At 32.1% G+C, this 24,005-nt stretch overlaps 1 protein-coding gene across 2 annotated transcripts in view; it reads left to right on the forward strand.

Annotated features, from left to right (window-relative positions):
* The window catches only part of LOC126740287 (cis,cis-muconate transport protein), a 41,055-nt gene extending 17,840 nt beyond the window's left edge, over window positions 1–23,215 (forward strand). For both annotated transcript variants that reach the window (XM_050446246.1, XM_050446245.1), the window contains exons 3-9: window positions 17,498–17,735; window positions 17,791–18,011; window positions 18,140–18,338; window positions 18,399–18,526; window positions 18,595–18,807; window positions 22,707–22,904; window positions 22,967–23,215. In XM_050446246.1, coding sequence (XP_050302203.1) covers window positions 17,498–17,735; window positions 17,791–18,011; window positions 18,140–18,338; window positions 18,399–18,526; window positions 18,595–18,807; window positions 22,707–22,904; window positions 22,967–23,148 — 1,379 coding nt within the window. In that variant the 3' untranslated portion in view covers window positions 23,149–23,215. The remainder of the gene's footprint in view (window positions 1–17,497; window positions 17,736–17,790; window positions 18,012–18,139; window positions 18,339–18,398; window positions 18,527–18,594; window positions 18,808–22,706; window positions 22,905–22,966) is intronic.
* Window positions 23,216–24,005: the final 790 nt, after the last annotated feature.

Genomic DNA, 24,005 nt, shown 5'->3' on the forward strand with positions numbered 1-24,005 from the left:
GCTTGAGTAACGCACAAAATCCACGCTTGGGCTCCCCTACTATGTGTAACGGAAGGTCTATTGAGTTGTTGAACATAAGGTCTATTGAGGTTTACTTGTATATTGAAACAAGAGGGATTATTATTGCAATTAGTGATATAACTATCTCACGAAATCCAATCGGATATAATTTTTAGAAGTAACTTGCTAAGTGGATTTTGGAATTGGACTAAAATTATAGTTACTAGATCTTTTATCATTACCTACATTCAGAAAAGAGTTTACTTAAGTGCTCAGCTATATGTGTTTTTAAGGGTCTATAAGTATTAATAATATCTTAAATTTTAAAATCCTGTTTACACCATAAATAAAAAACATATTCAACTCATTTTCGTAAGCATTGATGATGGCTCATAGCCGAAAGCGCTCTGCTAAGATAACAATAAACATTTTGCTCTGAATTTATCTGGTTTAAATATTTTCTACTCTCTTGCGAGCAACTTCCCTCTTTTAACTAAGCGAGACGAGGCTGCTAAATATAGGAGGCTCTCCATCCAAAGACCAACCATAGGTGTGGATATTTGGTTTATATAACTGCATTAAAGAATAAGTCACTCCAGTTTTTTCCACTTTAAAAAATGTTCCTGTTTAACATAAATCCTCTCGAGAAATTAAGATGATCAAACTTGAAGTCTGCAAACATTATGCTAGACTTGACTTCATAAATTGTAAAGGCTACAATATTAGAAACTTTTTTTTTAATTTTTGATGTGTAGAACCCGATTGCCGCTAAAAAGTAAATGATATATATTGAGACAAAAATTGGATAATCTCATCAGTCATAAGAAGATCATTCAACACAGGAAGGAACAGAAGGTAGGTATTTCATGGTAGGGTTAAGAACTTGTCTAACGTTAATTTTGATGAATTGATAGCTCTGCTTAAAACACTGTTTGAATAAAAAAAATTCCGACAGTGATTTACTTTAATTTTTAGTTGATCTTGATATAGTTATTGAGCAGATTTTTAATAGCATCAATTTAAAAATGTCTCTTCAGAATAATATGGTAAGTATATTAATTAAATTTAAATCTAATTTAAATAAATCAAAGTCTTAAACATAAATACCTAAACTCTTTATACAAGGTCCTAAAATCTATTGATAATAAAAATTTAAATATTATTAAAAATATTTTAAAATACAAAATTAATATCAATAATCTAGTTTTCTTAAGTACATTACTTAATTATTACTTTGCTGTGCCATCATGTTTTTATGAATAATTTGAAATCAAATTTTATAATAACTGACAACAAAGAGATTGAATTGGTATAGATACGTTGACGATATTCTTTGCTTCTTAAATTGTGACATATTGGGAGCTCAAATATTTCTTTTACACTAGAACTAATAATTTACAGTTTTTAGATTTAACTATAGATAAGTTACCAAAAAAATTTTAATTTTCATTCAAACAGACCACAGCATTTCAAATTATTTCAGCTACCTTCATTCACCTTCTTTCAAACGTTTCCCTAACTCCTCAAAATAAATATTTTTAAATAAATCGCTTATAATAACAACTATCACGCCAGCCTAATGAAGGTATTCATCAATCAAGAAAATCGAAGCTAAATTAAAAAAAATACATTTTTCCTCATGTTAAGAAAGACAACATATTAATTTCTTTACCATTGATTAATTCATATCTAAATAAGAAAATTAACAATGCTTTCATTAAACACCAGTCAGAATTAGAAATTTCTTATAAATTTAAAAACACCTTAGTTTTGATTTTGGTTAATACCAAGGATAAAATTGGTACATTATCAATAAAATAGTGGTATTTACCGGCTACAGTGTGATTCTTGTGACGATTCATACGTGAGATGTACGTGTAGACCATTAAAAAGACGCATAGCTGAGCATTAGTTACCACACACATTTTTTTGGCTCTACTATCCCATTCGCATAAAAAGCAGCAGAATTTAGTAGACCCTAATTGCAGACCAAGTAATAATAAGTTTTAAATTTTCGCAGATTTTAAAACAATATGTGTTATTAACTGAAGGTTTCCGTCTTGAAGCAGAACTGCTTTTAAGCTCCTTTTAGACGGTTAATAAACACCACTGAGAAGGATCGAAATCTAGGCCACGGCTATACATAACTGAGTTTATATCATTGCAATACACCAAGTCCCCGTCCTGAGAAAAGAAACTTTTAAAGTTTTCATCCCGATATAGAAAATAGCATATTTTGGTTTCAGGATCTCATTGGCGGCTTGCTAATAGGGGCGCAAGGGCGCCCCCCCCCAGTAATTTCATTAAAAATTACTTATTTTAAATTTAAAACTCGTATGCAGTAATTATTAATTATAGTAATTATTAATTATTAGATATATTTTTTATCAACCCGCGTTTAAACGTTTAACACAAGCGCCCGTACTATAGGAGATAATGCGATATTCAAATCAACAACCAAAGTGGTCCTGGCATCCTACGTATACCGCTCTCTGTCTCGCGCAAGGTACAGCTCATCTATCTTCCTCTATTTGTGGTGGGGCGCGCTCACATCTGCGTCCATAATTTGACCGAAAAGCTACTCTCGACGACCCATCTTCTCGGCTTTTATCACGCTCGTTACCGATAGCGAGGCGCGCAAAAATTTAGCGCCCCAGTTTTATGGTAGATTCGGCTTTTGTTTTAATGTTTTGTAAATCGGACCGCAGGCGGCAGGAAGACGTTTTTTGTTGTTTATTCGGCAAAATTTTGTTTTTAATCGGTTCCGTGTTCGGTGGTTTGTGTGTGTCTGAGTATTTCGAGAGTGAACAATACAAATAATTATTATTGAAATTTAATAATAAATCGTGTAAGCTTTTTAATTAATTGTAATTTTTCAAATCTTTCACTGGAAGAAAAAGTAAACATTAAGACTTTAGGCAGACCTTTGCCGGATTTAAATATTACTCTCTAAGATCTGTCGATATTTGAATCAACTTTGAAAGTGTCAAAAGAAGAAGAACTGACGATAACTTGAGAAGTATTATTGCAAAAGAGGTATGTGATACTGTTGTTACCCAAGCGAAGGACAGATTTTCCTATCGAGGCTATCTTCAAGCAGCTAACTTGTTCGATAAAGAAGCGTATCCAAAATATAACAAGACCTTTCCAGTGGATATTTTAGATAATGTAGTTACTTTTTATCCAATGTTATGTAAAATTAGATTAAGAACTGAACTAGAAGTCATTTACTCAAGACCAGTTTTCTCACAAAATATTGGAGCTATGAACTTGCTTTCATTTATTTTAGAAAATAATCTTGGCGAAACATTTGCCGAAACAATAAAATTATTAAATATCATTGTGACGACTCCAATGACAACTGCAGAGGCCGAGCGCAATTTTTCCACCCTTACGTGAATAAAAACCTTCCTGCGAAGTACTATCACAGAATAAACGATCTCATGAGATCGTTTATTCTGTGGTACTATGCTTAATAAAAGACTTAATGCTCTAGCCATGATGTCCATCAATAGAAATTTAGTGATGGAAATAAACAATTTTGATGAAAAAGTAATGGAAAGATTTATAAATATGAAAGACCGTCGAGCAGATTTTACTTTTAAGAAGTAGCTTAAGTACCTATTGAATATTTATTAATAAGTATAATTTTTCTTCACGTTTTAAAGTTACTTGTTATTGTTTTTAAAACCGCAGAGAGGTGGCAAAAATATTTTCGTGCGAGGTTCCGTGATGTGTAAATGCGATTGTTTTGTAACAATGTTCTTTATTTTTGATTGCCAAATTAAGACATTTATGTGCAAACTTTTTGTGATTGTACCATGATGACTGCAAACCGTCATGTCTAAGATATTATAACATATACTTAGGTACGTCCAGTTATATTTTTTTATTTATTATTAAGTATATATTTATTTGGATTTGCGCGCCCCTCCATAGTCAAATGTCACGAGCCGCCTTGCAGGATCTAATGAATTCCATCTTTTTAGATGAGACCCTAACAGCTCTGCTTGCTTTTTTGATAAATCCGAATCACGAACGAGACCACTTAAATCTCCTTGAGTTATCAAATGCTCATCTAAAATTTCTTCTTGAAAACTATCAGTGGCATCACAACTAATGGTCGAAGTGGAGGATTGTTCATCATCAAACAAAATAGATTGAACGGCTGGGATCGACAAACTTTCACTATAAGGGACTGGTTTTGTTGCTAAACGTATATTAGGATTTTTAATATTGTACTTCGACTTTGAATTTATGCCTTTTACGTTACTAAGACCAAAATAGCAGTCCGAAACATGATCCGTGATCCTTTTTTACAATCAGTTAAATTTTTTACACTTGTTATACAACAAATATCTGGGGCCCAAGTTTTGCCTTGATAAACCACTTCAAATCCATGTTCGTAGATGTACGAAGACTAATATTCCAACTCCAATTCATTTATTGGTGTAAACTTGCCAAAAGCCTAATACACGTCAAAGATAAACAATAGTTCTACTGAAAAACATTTAAATGCTAGTTACAAATAGATAAAGAAAAAAAAAATATATATATATATGTGTTTTTATTTATTTATATATATATATATATAAATAAATAAAAACACACAGATCAAAATTGAGATTTCAGATATTTTTCACTACTATAAAATACATTTCTTACTAAAATTTCCTTAACCTTACTTTCAAATTGAGCTGTGGGAAGATCTTTTATGTTACATGGCAATTTGTTGTAAAATTTAATTGCCCAATACCCTAGTCCAGTCTGTCACCTCCTTAGCCTCCAATAGGCCGGAACAAGATCACACCTGTGGCTAGTGTTATAACTGTGCACACCTCTATGGGTCAAAGTTCTTCTCTTAACAAACATAAGGTTCTCAAGGATATACAATGAGGGTACAGTTAAAATTCCCAGAGTCCCATAGGCCAGTCTACAGTCGTCCCTTAACTCAATGCCTGAAAGAACTCTTACAGCCTTACGTTGCAAACCAAATACTCTCGACATACCTGCCGAATGCCTCCAGACCAAGATTGCATGTCAGACGAGAGTGAAAATGGCATAATAGGCTGTTCATAAGACGTCGTGTGAAACGCTCGATGCTATGTTTCTGAGCACATATTGATTCTTTTACAGCTTTTTACTCAGATAGTCAATATGTTGACTTCAATGAAGCTTGGGGTCCAGGTGTATCTCTAGGAACTTCACACTAGTCACATCTGCGTTCTCAGCCTGGGTGTCTCTAAGAGCAAAAACAGCCCTGCAGGTCTTTGTCTCGTTGAGGAGGAGCCTGTTGGCACAGAATCACTCTTTGGTGCCCGACTCTGCAACAGACCTAGAACTCCTAAGAGAGTCCTCAAGTGTGTCAGCTACAAAGGAGACCGTTGTGGCATCGGCGAAGAGTGTGTATGTAGCGTAACAAAATATGTCCAAAATTATGGAAGAAAGTACCGCACTTTACATATAATAACACTCGAAAAGATTTTTCTGCAACATTTAAAAGTCGATTTTTCAGGAGCGTCATCGGTCGGCTCTTTACTAGACGAGGCCATGTTGATATAAGTACAATTTAAATTATTATGGTAAACAATTTCGTTATCTTCATCTTTTGCAACTCTCTATGCCAAAAAAAACTAAGTCTAACTGAAACAAATTAAATCCGGTTTTGTAGTTAGAATAGGTGGCCCAAATAAAAAAAAAACATTAAAGTCCGGGTGGCACATTCTTTGTTGACCAGTGTTATGGTTTTTACGAATGAAGAGAAGTAAGATACGATTAAAATATATTATAAACACGATAGAAATGCCATTAGAATTAGCCACTGAAAAAAATGTACTTGATTGTCCGGAGCGATAGCAACCGTACCATACTTTATTTAAAATTTTTGATACAAATCTTGGTATGTTTGGTTCTTTAAAAGAGCCTAAAGATGGAGATAGAAAGGATGAAGAAACTAAAGAAAAGTTACTTAATGCGCTATCGATTATCGATTTTTCTGCTTACTACGCTACATAAAAAATATACTTTGTAGATAAACATCAAGTCAAGTTTTCCAAAATTTTTAAAGGTGTATGTAAATCATTTTAAATTCATTTAATTAAAAAACCTTTTAACTAAATTAACAGCATACTGATGATGCTGAGAGATGCGTGTTTTTGATTCCCCATTTTTATGCGGAACACTAAAAAATTGACTTTGTGCGAAGGGGAATTTCAAAATAATGAGGAGATGCAATTAACTATTATCAGGGAGTTTTAGCAAATTAAGTAGACGCACAATGCCTAATATTCGTAAGAGAGTGCAATTGTGTCTTGGCACACAGGGACAACAATTTGAGCACTTAATATAATTTTGTTTTTAGATAAATGTTTTTTTTTTGTTAAATTTATTGTTTTACCAACGTGTATTAAATCCAATATAAAATAAAATTATTAATATTGTTTTCCTAGTTTTTTTTTGAGTAAATAGATTAATTTAGGTCCTTTTAAAATATTTAGAGGTGCTTCGAAAATAAAAAGTATGTAACCCTGAAGTAATGTGTGTGTACTACTACGGCATTGCATTGCTAGTATTTCTGTAACATTTATTGGCAGTTTAAATATTGTCTTGTCAGTTTATGCACAGGCTATTTTATTTTACCGGCAAATTTAGTTTTTTTTTTCCAAAAATATATGTCTTTTAAAATAAAAAATATTACTTAAAATACATCACTAAAAAGGAAATTTTGCAAAAATCTCAAAAATACAAAAATCCGATATGGCGCCCGTAAGAAAAAAGGAAAATGCAAATTATTTTAAAATCAGATTAGAAATAAGCCCAACAAACATTTTTTAAACAGCTTATTATTAAGCTTAAAAATTCTTAATTTTACCTTAATTTAACCATCTTAGTATCCCTTAAAGATTCAGAGATTCTCATGTTGAGGGTCTGTATATTAATATTATTTTGATTTCTCCCATAAATAACGGTTAATAATTCAGTAATAATATAATAACAGCCGATTCCATTTACAAAAAGAATGAGGATAAATTAAATTTTCCTAGTCCGAAAGTCAGAGACAACTAAGATATAGGGTGACAAACTTAATGTAAGTTTTCGGAATTTTGGCCATTACTTAAGCATTTATGCTTAGTTTTTAACAAAATTTGAACAATTGTTTTTTTATGTTGCAAACTTTAAAATTAACATTTTTTAACATTATGTCATAGAGGGCACTACTAAGTAGCTAACCGCAACTTTGTTAGTATTAAATAGTTTAATAGTTAGTTTTAGTTGAATAGTTTATCAATGACAATCATAAACTATTTAAATGGCTTTATTACACTTCGAATAAATACTAACACACAAAAGAAAAATTTTAAATAAAAATTATAAATATTTGCCAGCAAATGATCGACAAGACCTTCATTTGTCTTAATACGTTTTAAAATTCTTTTACTTCGACTTCTGCCTCATACCCAACAAATAACAATAAATAACTATAACTAATATAAACAATAAAAGGTAATATAACCACTCATTAAAGTAACTGATAAGAACACAAATCCTGACAATGACAATAACATTTATAAAAACTCATCTTGTCAGGCATAGGGACTTAACAGATATTCTAACCTGAAGTAGGAAAATAAAATTTTGTCTTGAGCGTATTGAAAATATTAAATATCTCGAAAAGAGTGAATCGTAGCGAGAATTTTAAAGTGTACCTTTTTTAAGCAAAACGGTTTGCACAATGCGTATTTGAAATAAAAAATTAAATTATGACAATTTTAAAAAAATTACGTCTAGTGAGTCTTAGCTGGCGGCGCGCGCGCTCTATGACAAAAATTTAAAAAGTATATTTTTCAGATTTGTCGTATATAAAAAAACTATTATCCACGTTAAAAATGAAGAATAAATGCTAAATTTTTGGCCAAAATTTCAAAGAGAGAAAACAGTTAGAGATAAACGCAAACTTGCTGGTATCTAATTGAAGATAAAATCAAATTAAAAAATTATTTATTTCCCAAAAAGTACAAATCAATTAACAACTTATAGTACAGTTCTGGAGCACAATGGACCAAAGTCTGTGTGTGCACCTTGAATTAAAAATTCTGGCCTAGAAATTATCGCACTTATTTTTTAAAAAATGTTAGTTTCAGTGACAAAATTTGCAAAGTTAACCCTATGCTACGTGACCAACAACCAAAATGATTACCTAATAATTTTACATTGATATACTATTAAGACATGTTACTGTTTTGCAAATATATTCGAAATTATTAATTAACTAAAGACCTATTTTATTTTTTATTTTGTGATAATTTTGTGCATTTTTTGTATGTTTACTACTTTAGGTAATATAAAAGAAATATGTCTTTGAGTAGATGCAAATAATATGGTTGGAATATTTTTATACTTGGCATTTTTAAGCGATCTTATTCCGATAGTATGGTGATATATAACTCTGGTAAAACTTATATTTCTAAAACCAAATCTAACAACATTCTTAATATACAATTATCTTATATTTAACAGGTTCGCCTCTCTAAATAGTAATACTGTTGGATGCAATTTATTTTTAAATAGAATAACTTTAAGAATATATTTTGTGTTATAAATAAAGGTCCCAATACACTCTTACATGAGGCGCCCTAGGCTGTAATTCCATATGTTGAAACTGAATCAACCAGTGCTTGATAAACTATTTTCAACAACGAATAAGAAACAACTTGACTAATCTCAAAAATATATGTATACCAAGTTTCTTTCTTAATTTACTATTTAAAAAGGTTATGTGGTTTTACCATCTCATGCACTGGTCGAAAAGTACGCCTAGATATTTAGAGTTATTTTTTCTAAGGATTTCTTGTGAGCAATTGCATGAAGATCTCTCTTACAATCACAGTCGTGAAGGATAAGTCCCTCTGTATTTAGCAAAGTTCTGGAGGACATTGCAAAGGTAAGAAAATGTGTTTTTTCGACATTAAGAGTTAAGAAGTTCGAGTCCAACCAGTGTTTACTTGTGGCCATGGCAGTCTCACACCTATCAAAAGCATCGATCCATGTCTGGTCCCGAATTAGAAGGACAGTATCATCAGCAAAACATATAGTCTTACCATCGGTTAAAGAATTCACGTAGATTAAAAAGAGAATGGGGCCGAGCACTGTGCCTTGTGGGTAGACATACAGAGGTTGACTTGTACTTTTTCCAATTTCTATAACTTGTATTCTTTTGGTTAAGTAAGACTTAAATAAATCCAGCGAGACCCCTCTTATACCAATATTGTCAAGTTTCATTAAGAGAGTGAGGTGTTCTACCGTGTCGAATGCTTTTGACAGGTCTAGGAAAACTGCTTATGGCTTAAGTCGTTTATTAAAACTGTCGACTACGAAGTATGTGACCTCTGCAATTGCCTCCTCACTCTTGCGTCCCTCTCTGAAATCATACTGAAATTTGGAAAGTAATTGTTGATTTTTTAAGAAATCACTTAGTCTCAATTTTATACACTTTTCAAGAATTTTATTAATATTACTAGTAACGACAATCGGTCTGTAATATGTTTTTTTCGTTTTTATCCCCACTTTTATGTATAGTTAAGTGTTATAGTTAATGTCTTAAAAATAGTTGGAAAAATGCCAGTAGCATGCTTTAGAGGTTCCAATAAAAAAATTTGATAATTCTTTAGAATATCAGCCGACACTCCATCATCACCAATCAACTGGGCATTTTTTAGTGACTAGTCATTATTAGTTCATGATTTGTAATAGACTTAAAAAACATAGTTTGGCTTCGAATAGGGTCGGTTATTTTATTTTTGGAACTTCTATTTTACTAGCCAATTTTTCACCTATCGTGCAAAAAGATTTGTTAAATTCGTCAGCCATTATGAGAGGATCAGAAATTTCTTAGCCTTTATCGTTTATTATAGTCTTTATACTTGTTTTGACGAATTACCGTTGGCAATTTCTTTTATAGTGTGCCACATTTTTTTAGGGTTTTTTCTACCCTCGATAAGAGAAGATTTGTAATATTGGATCTGGGTTATATTTATTAGTTTTGACAGCTTATTTCTGTATTCTTTATATTTATTGACAAGAGCAAGAACTTGGGGCTTTAGAGCCACATCTTTCTTTAATATGTTCCGTTGTCTTATAGAAGTAACAAGTCCCATGATTTAGGTGTTTAAAACCCTGGATAATCAAGGGTTTTAAACACCTAATACTAGATTTAATTCTAATGTTTATTTAACAAGATCTAATGCTTTCCTGAAGTTTAGTGATTAACTCAGCAGCATAAATATTAGGGTCCTTACAATGTACAATATTTTGCCAATTTATATTACTAAGTTTTTTTTTTGTCTAATTTTTCTTTAAAATGTATTGAGTGTCGATATATTTGGTTCTGTATTGGTTTCATTTCTAAATTTAGAAGAATATAAACCCAAAAGAGTGCAATATTAAAACGCGTAACTAGATACCGGATTTACCATTTAGAAAAATTGTGCAAAATTAATTTGAAAATATTAATTTTTTATAATTTTGGTGAAAATTTCTTTAAATTGTTAACTAGGCAACGTCGCATTTTAGGGCAAAACAGTTTTAGGGTTAAAGAGGGAGACTCCCATTTCGGAAAAAACATAGGTGGTTCTATTAAAAAAATATTAAATTATGTACCACGCTTTTCACCTGTATCAATCAAACTAATTTCTAAAAGTAGCCTCTCTAACTCAATTAAAATTACTCTTATTAAAGATTTTTTCCCTTTCAAAATTTAGCCGCAATCGAGCACCGCGATACGAAATGTAAGTAATTATATTAATCATCAAATTATCAATATCAGTGAAATATGAAACAATTTGAAGTAAGGAAAAAAAATCAATAAACTAAATCACCCACAAAACTATTTTTTAATTAATTTAGAAATAATATGATGCAATAAGATATTGGTCAAACCGATCAGAATAATACACCTAGTTGTCCTTGAATACACACTATTTTAAACGGTTAACTAACAATTGTTTAATTTTTAATTGATTTAAAAAAAATATATATTGTATACTCGTCAGAAAACAATTGATAAATTTTAACCATAAAATTTATTTCCTGATTTAAGGAGTATATACATAGTTAAACTGCATTATTACACATAGGAACTATACGCAAAAACAGATCCTTCTTTTATCCTCACTAAATCAAAATTATAAATACACATCAATAGCCTTTCCCTGTTCCCACCTACCCTTTAAATGAGAGTTTATGGTAAAAGTTTTAAATAACAAAAGATGTAAAAGTATATATTTTTTTTGTAACTTATAATTATTATTATCATAAGCAGATAATAGCATGAATTGGCAATAAAAAATGTAGAAAGTTCAATTTGACAGTCTGTTTAAATACACATATTATGAAACTTATACAGTGTGTCCAAAGAGTCTGGAAAAATACTTTTTACAGGTCAACGAATTACCTAGTATTATTTTGAATAGAATACTCCATTTATTAATGCATTGTTGGATTCTATGACAGATTCTAAACACATTTCATGTATAACACCCTATACTACTCTTGAACTGATTTCGAAGTATCAACAATCATTAAAATTATTAATTAAAATTATTAAAAACTTTATCTATGAATGTATCTGTAATCTGTCTGTAAAATATAAATGATTTAATTTGGAGAAATACGGGTCGTACTTCTCTATATTAGTTTTTCATCGTTTAACAATAACTTTAGATTTAACTGAAGCTTAAATTAAAAAAAAAAAAAAATTTCTTGTTTCAAAATATCAAGTAAATAATGCCCTTTTTTAATAAAGGTATTGGAATTAAAACTTTGATACAAAGCAAAACCACTTAATTAAATAAAAGTGGGATTAATAAAATGTTCAAAATGCTTTTTTTGCACTTTCTGACAATACGCAAGGTTGAAATAATGCGGAACGTTTCGAATCATGTTTTTATGCGTTATTTTAGGTCCTCTATATTTTCAGGTTTACTGACAAATACTCTATTTTTGAAATGTCCCCGAAAAGATAGTCTAAAGGGAAGAGGTCTGGGATTCCTTGCTGGCCATTCTATGGTACCTCCCTTCCTATCCTTTTGTTTGGAAAAATGAAATTTAAATAATCACGCACATCTGGACTATAGGGCGAAGAAGCTCCATCTTGTTGAAACCATACATGTTTGTAATTTGGACCGGCGAAACGTCTAAATTTAGGAACGAACATTAAATGCGGTTTCAAAGCATTCCTAAATAATTTACAGAAGTCAGGTTTCCCTTAATAAAGTACGGGCCAATTATGTCGATTCCAAATATAGCAGCCCACACAATAATTTTTTCGGGATACTGGGTATGCACTTGCCGCATCCAATGTGGATTTTCATCATTCCAGTACCTGCAATTTTGGCGGTTTATAATGACAGATGAAGCATAAACGTAAGTTTCCCCGAAATAATGTTATTTCATAAGTTCTGCTCTTGGTCTAGTTTTGCTATGATTCACAAAATTCGAACCTTCTGTCAAAATCATCTTCCAAAAGTTCGTGCACTAAGCGAACTTTATAAGGACGGAATTTATTTTGTTTTAAAATTACTTCAACCGATAGTTTGGCATGCCAATTTCTTGAGCGGTTTTTGACAACGAACTGTGGAGATTTTGAACGAAACATTGTAAAAATTCCAAACCTTTTTTTTCGTCAAACCTCTTTACTATTTTCTGAGCAGTTGATAAAGTAATTGGATTTCGATTTGGCAATAAATTATTAAATAAATTATCGACCTCTATGTATAGTCCAACACAACTTCCATAAGCCCTTAACCTTATTAATGTAATTCTTTCTCTTTCAATTAATTGAGCCATTTCGGATAATATTGAACTTAGCAAAGACGACAAATCTATTAGTCAAAATCAAAGTGTCCCACCTGTGATACAAAAAAGTACGAGAGCTAAAGAATTTAGATTTTAAAGCCTGGTAAAGTTTTTAAAACTTTTGGTTTGCAATTGTTGATATTGCGAAAACGGTCCAAGATTGATATAGGTGTTATACATGAAATGTGTTTAGAATTTATTATAGAATCCAAAAATGCATTAATAAATGCGGGGTTTTCTATTCAAAATAATAAAGTTGACAGCTGCTAGTCTTCTTGGCGCACTCTTTTTCAACCAGGTAATTCGTTTACCTGTAAAAGGCATTTCTCTAGAATTCTTGGACACACTTTATATATTCCCTAAAACATTTATCAGGCTTCTTTTTCAACGAATTTTGAATAACTGAAGGATTTTTAAAGTCGACGTTTTTCTTTCTAATGTTGTTCCGACATTATAAAAATGTTGTTTTTCTTTATAAAGGAAGTCGTTAGCTTCAGACGTATGTCACAGTATAAAGGTAAAAGTTTTTAGGAACGATGGATTACAGTAAGACTTAATTGTGACTTCGGCAGGTGATAGGTAATAAAATTCGTATTTGACATTCAAACTTGGTCAAAGCATAAAGTGTCTTTTTTTCGGATTAATAGTCAAAATCATGTCAATGTACAGAGCCGGGCAGTTAATAAGCCGTCGCCAGATACCTCTAAAGTTCAATAAAATGTAACTGTACGATCGCCACCAGACATAATTTATTTTGATCACCTGTCAAAGAATATGCTTGTAAATAGCAGGTGGCAACATAGTCGGGCCTGCAGTGGGACTCCATGCTAAGTGGATCTTAACCCCTAGCTCTTAATAGTCACAATCGACAGCCGTTCGGATATTCGACTAGGAATTTCGTGATTTCTAGGAAAATGTCACTTTTATTTTTGTAATTTCACTATCATATCAATATCAAAAAATTGGAATTTATTTTTATTTATCTTCATGTTTACATGGATAGATGTTTTGAGTTGCGTTTATATTTTTAGTTTCTACCTGTTTTCCTTGAAAACAAATTAAACTTTTTATTATTATTGGCTACGTTAATTAATTTAGTCTCTTGCGGACTTTAGGTACGAACCTTATTAAGAAAACAGTTATTATTAATTTCGTTTTTGATTGTATAGAGAGGGAACCTTTGTTGTTTATTATATGCAGTGCCTATTTTTATATTATATTTTATTTTTCTCCTAATATTTGCGACTTTGGTCTGCTGAAAGGAGCTATTTAGAATCAACAACGAAATGGTATAATCTTTATTAAATTGTATTTTGCCTCACATCGCATAAGGAAATAACCCTGTGGCAATTCGAAGTCAAATAACATTTTTTGGAGCATTATGTTTTTTATGCCACAGGAACCTACCAGAGTGTTTTAGACAGTTCCAGCAGCATAGTGTGGAAGGTTCCATCCACACACGCATCGAAGACACTGATAGTATGATGCTGCAGCGAGGAGATGTGAAAGGTATTTACTGAGGCTTGCTGAATACAGGTAGAACATCGGCCCTTTGCAAAACACTATCGATCAAAGCCTTTTCAATACTGTTTTCCTATGTCACATTTCTGGAACTACCACTTTATGTCCTGGCGTCTGTTCTCCGTTTACCTCCTTACTGATCCATTTGATTGATTCCTTAAAGTTCTCCTCTCCTAGGATCACTTCCCAAAAAGAGCCTTGCTTTGTTTGAATTCTTGGCAGCTTCGAATTCAAGAGCCCGTGTTAGTGCATCTACTAGTTTAGTATGTATATCTTCTAGTAATAAAGTCCGTCTAAACATGCTTGAGCTGCAAAAAAAAACTCAACTTAGGGGGTTTTTAAGACGCATCAGCCCAACAGATTCCGCATTGGAAGTCTGCAGGGCAGCTCATCGAAAGTGTCGATGTCCAGTGCTGCTATGCTAATTTAAACTTACTCGATCCTGTCCTCTATCAAAAAAAATTATCCGCTTTTGATTATGTGAAAAAGATTTTGTTTAAAATTGTCTCTTTTAATTCCTATTTCAAATTAGCACAGTTTTCCAAAATCTTTTCTTCCAACTAGCTTTACCCCAACCTCGCTTTTCTTCCCAGTTTCCAGCAACTTAGCTTTTAGGTTGGTGGAATTTTCTTACATCTTTGCACAATTTTCCAGAAATTTAGCTTCCTCAAGTAATGTGTTACTAAGCCGCTTTTACAAGTCCGCTTTATTTCAGTTCGCTATTATTTAATTTTTCCCTAATATTCCAGTTGACTGGGGTCCAGTTTACGTCCCACCCCTTTAAAAGCCGAGAACTTTAAAAGCCGCCAAGGATATTTACTATAATAGGAGACTGGCTAAATCTAAAAATGTGGCTAAGGAAACATGGTCGATTGTTAATGCTTTGAGAAATAAGCCTTCTTTGTCGAATACTATCTCCACTTCATCTGAGAACCTTAATGATTATTTTGTAAATGTGGCAAATAATTTAATGAGTACCATAACTCCTTCCTAGGATCCACTTTCATATCTTCCCATTGCAAATGAGAATTTTCACAGTTTCTTCTTTACGCCCGTAGTGTTACCAGAGCTTTGTAGTTCAATTAGGGAAATCAAAAACAAAGGCTCTTCTGGAATTGATGGACTTACTCTCAAAATGTTTTCAAATCTGCCCGAATGTACATTGTGTCATTTTATTACTCTAATTAATCAGTCTTTTCAAAAAGGTGTTTTTCCTAACTGCCTTAAGTTGGCGATAATAATTCCACTACATAAAGGAGGAGACAAAGATCAGTCTTCAAACTATCGCCCTATCGCTCTTCTTTCCACACTTTCAAAAATTATTGAAAGATTGGTTAAAAAAAGACTTTAATCATTTTTGCTAAAATATAAAATACTTACTTCCCATCAATTTGGATTTTTAAATAACAAATGCACAAATGATGCTATGTTTTCTCTTTTTAATAATGTATACTCTAGCTTAAACAACGAACACCCAACACCAACAATTTTCTGTGATTTTTCTAAAGCCTTTGATTGTGTTAATCATGACATCTTATTAAAAAAGTTGCAATATTACGGGTTCAGAGGAGCGCCTTTTGAATGGTTTAAGTCGAATCTCAGTAACAGAAGTGAGAATTGATTCGACTATGTCTTCTTGCAAGCCAATACAAATTGGAGTGCTTCAAGGTTCCGTACTTGGCCCTATTTTCTTTCTTATCTTCATCAATGACATTGCTAATCTTAATATTAACGGTAAAGTCTGTCTATTTGCTGATGATACTAGTTTTACCTGGAGTAATCCGGATATTTCTATACTTCATAGAACCGTATCAAGTGATTTAACTACTATCAAATCATGGTGCGGCTCTAATCTCCTTTGTCTCAACATTTCCAAAACAAAAATGTTGTCCTATAAAAATACCTGCAATTTTTTGTATTTGGTAACGCAACAATTGACGAAGTTGATTCTGTAAAGTTTTTAGGGCTAACTGTTGACAACTCCTTAAAATGGGACACACATATTGACTCTTTATCAAGAAAATTAAGTTCCGCTTATTTTGCGTTAAGATCAATTTCTAAGGAGCTTAGCCTGTCTACTTCTAGAAAAGTTTATTTTACCCTTTTTGAATCGCACCTTCGATACGCCCTTCCGTTCTGGGGTACATGTAGTGCAACTCAATTTGACCATATTTTTAGACTACAAAAGAGAGCTTTACGTTATACACTGAGACTTAAATACAGAAGTCATTGCCAGCATTTCTTCAAAAAATTTCAAATATTAACTTTTTCATCTTTATTCATATTTGAGTCCGTTTGTCTAATACGCAAACACGGTTCAGCATCTGATAGGCCTTCCCATAGTTATCTACTTAGATACACGGAACATGATCTATACCTGCCTACCCCACATTCAGAGTTGGTCAAAAGTTCCATATTATACAATGCAAACAAAATGCACATCATCTGCCATTGGAAATTAAATCCATCACATCTTTTTTTGCATTTCGTAAAGAATTAAAAGCATTCTTACTAGAGAGAGCTTTTTACACAGCACAACGATTTTTTTTTGTAATCATTGATTTGAAATTTCGCACTAGCTGATTATGTATTTTTACTATCCGTACATGTTTAGGTATACTGCTTTGTGTAACTATTTTAGGATTTTTTATAATTTTTTACTTTTTTAAACATTTTTTACATTTTTTTCTAACAGAGAGATTTTTTAATGATTTTTTTTTGACATTGTATACATTAAATTGTATATTTTATAATAATATTTTTGACTACTTACAATTTTGAAATTGTATTAATCTGTATATATTGTAGATATTCTATTCTATTTATTTATTTTTTTAAATTTTGTTTTGTTTTTATTTTCTTTAATTATGTTTTGTATGTATTTTTGTGTCTTTTTTGTTTTACAGCTTTGTCTACAAATTCTAACAATTTCTTGACAATAAAGCATTGATTGATTCATTGATTGACTAATGTAGTGTTTTTGTTGTTTTTTACATACTGATTTATTACACATACACCCTAAACATAATAACTACTATTCGATTTAAAACTCGTGTCAATATTTAAACTTTAACTAGCCCCCTTGCAGAAGTCTCGCAAAATATAATTTTATTTTTCTTATCAGGTGACATTGCATGCCAACTAAATAGCACAGACTACTATCTAAGCGAACTACCAGTAGTTTGTTCAGATGCCAATGACTCAGACACCTGTCAATCCCTGGTTATGGAAGGTGAGCCTTATTGCGAATGGACATACAACGGACTAGGGTTGGACTACCAAATTTTGGCAGGGCCTAGCTTCATTGCTGTATTTACAATTGTTGGGGTCTTCATGGGATATCTAGCAGACAAATTTAATAGGTTTGCAATAACTAAACTGAATGACGTGATTTTGATAAGTATTCTTCTCGTTTAGGGTAAAAATGTTGGGCATATGCACAGTGATATTTTCAATAGCTATTATAATAAGCGGTGCAGTGACAGAGTACTGGCACTTAGTGGTTTTGAGAATGATTATGGCAGCTGGGGAGTCTGCTTGTAACCCACTGAGTACAGGCATTCTTTCAGACATATTTCCAGAAAAAAAACGAGCTTTGGTTATGTCAATATTTAACTGGGGAATATACGGGGGATACGGTAAGAATTTTCAATGTTTATTTAATCATGCATGTTAATTCTTTCATTCATTATAACAAGTTTTGTATCGGAATATAACATTAAATTCTATTATATTAAGTTTGACTTATATTTTTATTATTTTAAAGGAATTGCCTTTCCTGTTGGAAGATATGTCCCTCCAGTAAATGCATGGGGTTTAGGATGGCGAGTATGCTACTATGGTGCAGGTATTGTTGCTCTTATATTTGGGTTTCTAACCATGTTTACCCTAAAAGAACCAGAAAGGCAATCGATTGGTGAAGATGCGGCTGGGGATAATACAGACGCTAAGAAAATTACCATTTGGTAAGTCAACATTATACTAGAACTGCATAGTTTATTTAAATATTATTTGTACACTGTCAGGACTGTAATGGCTGAACCCAGAATTATAATGTTATGCCTTGCAGCGTCTATCAGGCACTGTGGTGGAATGTGTTTCGCATATAACTGCGACTTGTATTATCAAATCTATTTTCCTGATTATGATTTAGGTAAACTACACATGTTTTAAATTGAACTAAAATCATTAATAATTATTTACTTTAATTTAATATTTAAGGTTGGTGGTTATTCGCAGTAACCATTATTATAGGAAGTATCGGAGTTGTAGTTGGAGGTATAGTGTCCGACAAATTTGTAGCTAAAATGGGAATTCGATCCAGAGTAATTATTTTGGCTGTGAGCCAAATACTAGCAACACCATTTGCATTTGGTAGTGTATATTGTGAACCTGTTGGAGCAATGATTACTTTGGGAGTCTCGTATTTCTTCGGTAAGTTGATAAATGTGTACAGCAATAAAATTTTGTCAAGTATAACAATAGTGACAGTCACAATAAACTTTACTTACCATTCAAATTACTACTTAAGTAGAATTCAAATACCTGATGCAATTTTACTTTATCACTGATGGCCATTAATAGACAAACATGTAAATATCCGAATAGAACTAAGGGTTGTGATTAAGAATCCTAAAGAGCAGGAAGCTCGTTCTTGTGCCCAACAAAAATTTAAATTAAAAATTTAACCATTTTACCTGCTTAACCAAATTTAAGTTATAGACAATATGTTAAGGAATAGAGCATGATAAAGGAACAGATGTTTATTGACTTATTATTATTAATCTACGACACTAAGCTGCTATAGAGCGTAATGTAATAAATTAGTCGTCAGTCCTCTCATAAGAGATTCCAGTGACTACAGGGGTAAGAATCAGATGGTCTAAAGAACTATCAAAATTAAAGCAGCCGACGAACTGGTAAAAGTCCAAAAGAGCCCAGTTTCACCTTAATTACCAGTTAAGCCAGATAAATAAAGAATCTCCATATCCAAAAAGAAGAAAAAGTTTTGCATAAAGAGTCTAGAATAAATTCAAAGGAAACAATACAGAAACTCAAAACAAAAGAAAAAAAGTAAAAACTATAAACGAAACCATCCTCCCTTAAAATAGAATCAAGTAGAAATCATTAAATTTATCTTACAAAGCAACAATTTGACATTTAGTATAATAGGTGTAATCAAAATATATTTATATTATGAATGTGAAAAATTTAATTAGATCAGAATGATATTTTTGCCGTCACAGAATCTTGGCTCTCAGGCTTTATTGATGATGAGATGTTACAAATTGAAGGTTTTCGCTGGGTTAGGCGCGACCGTACCATAGGTAGAGGAGGCGGAATTGTAGTCTATGTGAGAGATACCATAAAATATTCTATTTTAAATGATTTTGACTGCAATTTTTCTGAGCAAATATGGATACAGTTTAAAACTAAGGGTGTTCTAAGCACCATAGGTGTTTTCTATAGGCCCCCGGGTCTTACTAATATAAATGATTTTATGACTGAGTTTGAAACTAACATTTGTAGATATCTTTTATCGTGTGACAATCTCCTCTGTCTTGGCGATTTTAATATAAACGTAAATAACTTGGAATCTATCCATACGCAAAGGTTTCTTTCTCTACTTCAGGTATACAGCTTAAGTCAAATTATCAATGAGTTCACTCGGCCTGGCTTAGCTGGAAACGGCTCCCTCTTAGATTTGATTATATGCTCAAACTTAAATTTTGTACAGAATAGTAGTGTTGATTCAAATGTTCAGGTATCAGATCATTTTGTCGCTTTATGTAAAGTACGTCTTATGATTTTCAAACCTCCACCCTTCCTATTAACTTACAGGGATTTTAAACATTTTATACATGATAATTTTTACCAAGATTTATTAAATTTTCGATTAGATAACATGTTTTATATGGAAGATATTAATGCTAAAGTTGATAGGTTTAATTGTATACTTAATCTTTTTAATATACATGCGCCATTTAAAATGGCCAGAATTACTAAAGGAAGGAGTCCTTGGATCACAGATAATATCAAACATCTTATTTATCTTAGAAATGGGACCTTGTCCAAGTACAAAAGACAAAAAACTGAATTAAATTGGGAACACTAACTTCGGAACCAAGTGACAGCGGCTGTTGAAATAGAGAAGAAGTGCTATCTCAATAACACCTTACAAAAGGGTGACTCCAAAAATAACTGGAAGGTACTACGTCAGTTGAACATACATTGCAAGCCTCAAAACACCATTCCTGACCACTTGGGTGACCCTGAAATCATAAATATCTTTTTTATAAATGCTGCATCTTCCAACGCGCCTAATCCAAAAACGTTGTCTTATTATCTACTAAATGTTAAGGGGTAGGAAACTTCGAGTTTCAGCTAGCAACGCTTGAAGAAGTTAAATCTACTTTATTCTCAATGAAATCTGAGGCCATTGGGACAGATGGTATAGGCTTGTCGATGCTGCTCCACTGCGGTCCATATATTCTTCCATTTCTAGTGCATCTTGTTAATTGTTGTATTGAATCTTCAACTTTTCCCGATTCTTGGAAGTCCTCATACCTTATTCCTATTCCAAAAGTCCCTTCTCCAACTGAATTATCCGACCTTAGGCCTATTACCATTCTCCCTGTCATCTCAAAAGTTTTAGAGAGGGTATTGGAAAGCCAAATCCGAACATACGTAAACAGATTTGATATCTTGCCGGTTATTCAGTCCGGGTTTCGAAAAGACTTCAGCTGCTCTACTGCTCTTCTAAAAGTTACTGACAATATTATACAGTCAGCTGATTGTAATGAGTTAACAATCTTGACTCTACTTGATTACTCCAAGGCCTTTGATAAGTTAAATCACCTACTATTACTGGCTATACTAAAATTCTTAGGTTTTGGGGAGAGCGCTCGCTCTCTAGTTCGGCAATATTTGACCGGTCAAACTCAGATAGTGAAGCTCAATGGGAAGCAATCCTCGGCTATGGATCTCTCTTGCGGAGTACCACAAGGGTCTATTCTTGGTCCTCTATTATTTACCCTGTATACGTCTCAATTGTGTAAGAGTCTCAAATATTCAAAATGCCGACGATACACAGGTGTATTTCTCTTTTCCTCCTAACAAAATCTTAGAAGCTAATGAGACGGTATCTTACGACCTTAACATGCTAGCAAAGGCATCGGAAAATCATTGTTTGAGTTTAAACCCAAGTAAATGTAAGGTTCTTCTTTTTGGTAGGTGCATTCCAGAGACACATATGAGAAATTTGTTCAGATTAAATTGAATGGTCAACTAATAAATTGTAGTAATGTGGCTAGGAATCTTGGAGTTTTATTAGATGTTAAGTTGAGGTTCACTGAGCACATTGATCAATGTATTAAAAAAAGCTTTTATTAACCTTAAGCTACTTTATAGTCAGAGGCAGCTCCTTAATAAGGAACTAAAAAAAGTTTTATGTGACAGTCTTGTATTGTCCCATTTCACTTACTGTGATGTTTTGTATGGCTCCTGCCTTTTGATAAGTGATATAAAAAGAATACAGTACATTCAAAATTGTTGTGTGAGGCTAATTAATGGAATGAGAAAATTTGATAGAGGTGTGAGTAGTGAGTTACGCTTGATGAGATGGCTAAATATGAGTGAAAGGAGGTTGCTATATAGTCTTGTTCTCTTTAATAAAATTGTCTTTAAAAAATGTCCTAATTACCTTTATCAGAAAATTAAGTTTAGATATGACGCTCATGTTTTGGACTTAAGAAATAAGCATTTTATTACACTTCCTCTTCATAAAACTGTTTTATTTGAGAGGAGCTTTAGTTACTGTATTCATCTGCAATATAATAAAATTCCTCCTGAGTTAAAATATATTTCACCTTCTATATTTAGACGAAACATAAGCAGTTATATTACTGATCTCTGTTAGCCTAGAGTGTTGTTAAATATCTATTCTTTAACTTATTGTAAATTTCATAAGACTGTGTGGTTATCAAACGTTTTAATGTTAATCGGTTGTGCATATAGGCAGTTAGAACTTAATATTTTGTAACTATGCAATTATTTAAGATACATTTTGACATTCTTTGTAATATCTAACCTCAAGCTGATTTGTATGGTTAAGCTAGGAAGTAAGCTTCAACTTCGCCATTTAGAATTTACCAATTGTAAATTTTAATAAAGACATTATTATTATTATTATATCGTTGAAACATAATTGAAAGTGTAAATATTTGACGGTTGAGTTTATTAAATATTATCACACAAGAAATTACAATACATTTTTAATTTGATCCTAAGATCAAACCATAACAGAATCAATATTTTCTATGTTACTTTTTTAGCTGAAATGTGGTTCGGAATACTTTTTGCCATATTGGTGGAAATAGTACCTCTTCATGTAAGATCCACCACGGTTGGAGTTTTTTTATTTGTAATGAATAATATTGGTGGAAACCTGCCTATCGCCGTAGAACCAGTGTCAAAATCTATTGGCTATAGAGAAAGTTTATACATCTTTTATGTTGCTTTTTATTTGATTAGTAAGTAAAAAATACACTTTTGATGGTGCTAATTAAATATGTTCAAAAATATTATTTTTTAGGTTCTCTTCTGTTTCTTTTAACAGTATTTCTTATGCCCGGTACCACTCCCAAAGAACCACTCCCAACCCCAGCAAAAGATCTCTCAGGCATTGACAATGTAGTTTACACAAACGACGAGGTTCACTTACCAACCATTACTTCTCTTGTACGACGAAATGGTAGTGAGAATAGCAGGCTGTAATAAAATTGTAAATTCAGATGTAATAATTTTTCAGAATCAGAAAATATACATTCAATGTTCTTAAAAACATTTTATTTATATAGTCACCATAATATGATGTGAGTAACTGTAAAGTTGATAATTATTTTTTTTACTACATTTATTTGTTAAAACAGCTTTATTAAGTTCCACAAGCAGCGGATCATGAGCAAAACTAACAAACTATTTGCCATCTGTTTCAAGAATTTTAAAAATTTTGTAACATTTAAAAAGTTATTTTAATTTTTTTGTTTTTAAATCAAAAAAACGGGTACAGATAAAAAAAATAAAAGCAAGACGTTAGGTTCAATGTGAACAACTACATCGTAGAAGCCGTTAATTTTTCAAATATTTCTCAGTTGACTATACGATAGTAAAATAGCTTATTTATTATCGCTTTGAAAAGTGCCTCACTCAAGATTCAAAGAAAAAGTTAAAGAGACAAAATAAAAAAATAATCCCAAATATAAAAGTCCCAATTTTCTCAACAACTAATTTTAGTAAATACCAAGCAATATTTTGAATATTCTGTTATAAAAATATTAAAAATATTAAAGAAGGAAATAAATAATAAAATCATTGACCCCCAAAAACCGATGATAGAGGCAATTTACTGGCAGGGGACCCAACTTTAAGGCAATAAACGATGAGGTGTAAAGGATGATTCCAATTTTATCGGACCGTGTCTGAGCCGGGCCGTTATACTAAAATACAGTCTCATTCGAGTTTTTTTTAAACATGAACACAATGCCAAAGTTATCGCAAGTAGAAATACCAGCAATTGTAATTTCCATTGATGATGAAGAAGGAACAATAAATGCTCAAAGAGCTAGAAGACG

Source organism: Anthonomus grandis, chromosome 9 (assembly GCF_022605725.1).
Source record: "Anthonomus grandis grandis chromosome 9, icAntGran1.3, whole genome shotgun sequence".
NCBI classification, from domain to species: Eukaryota; Metazoa; Arthropoda; class Insecta; order Coleoptera; family Curculionidae; genus Anthonomus; species Anthonomus grandis.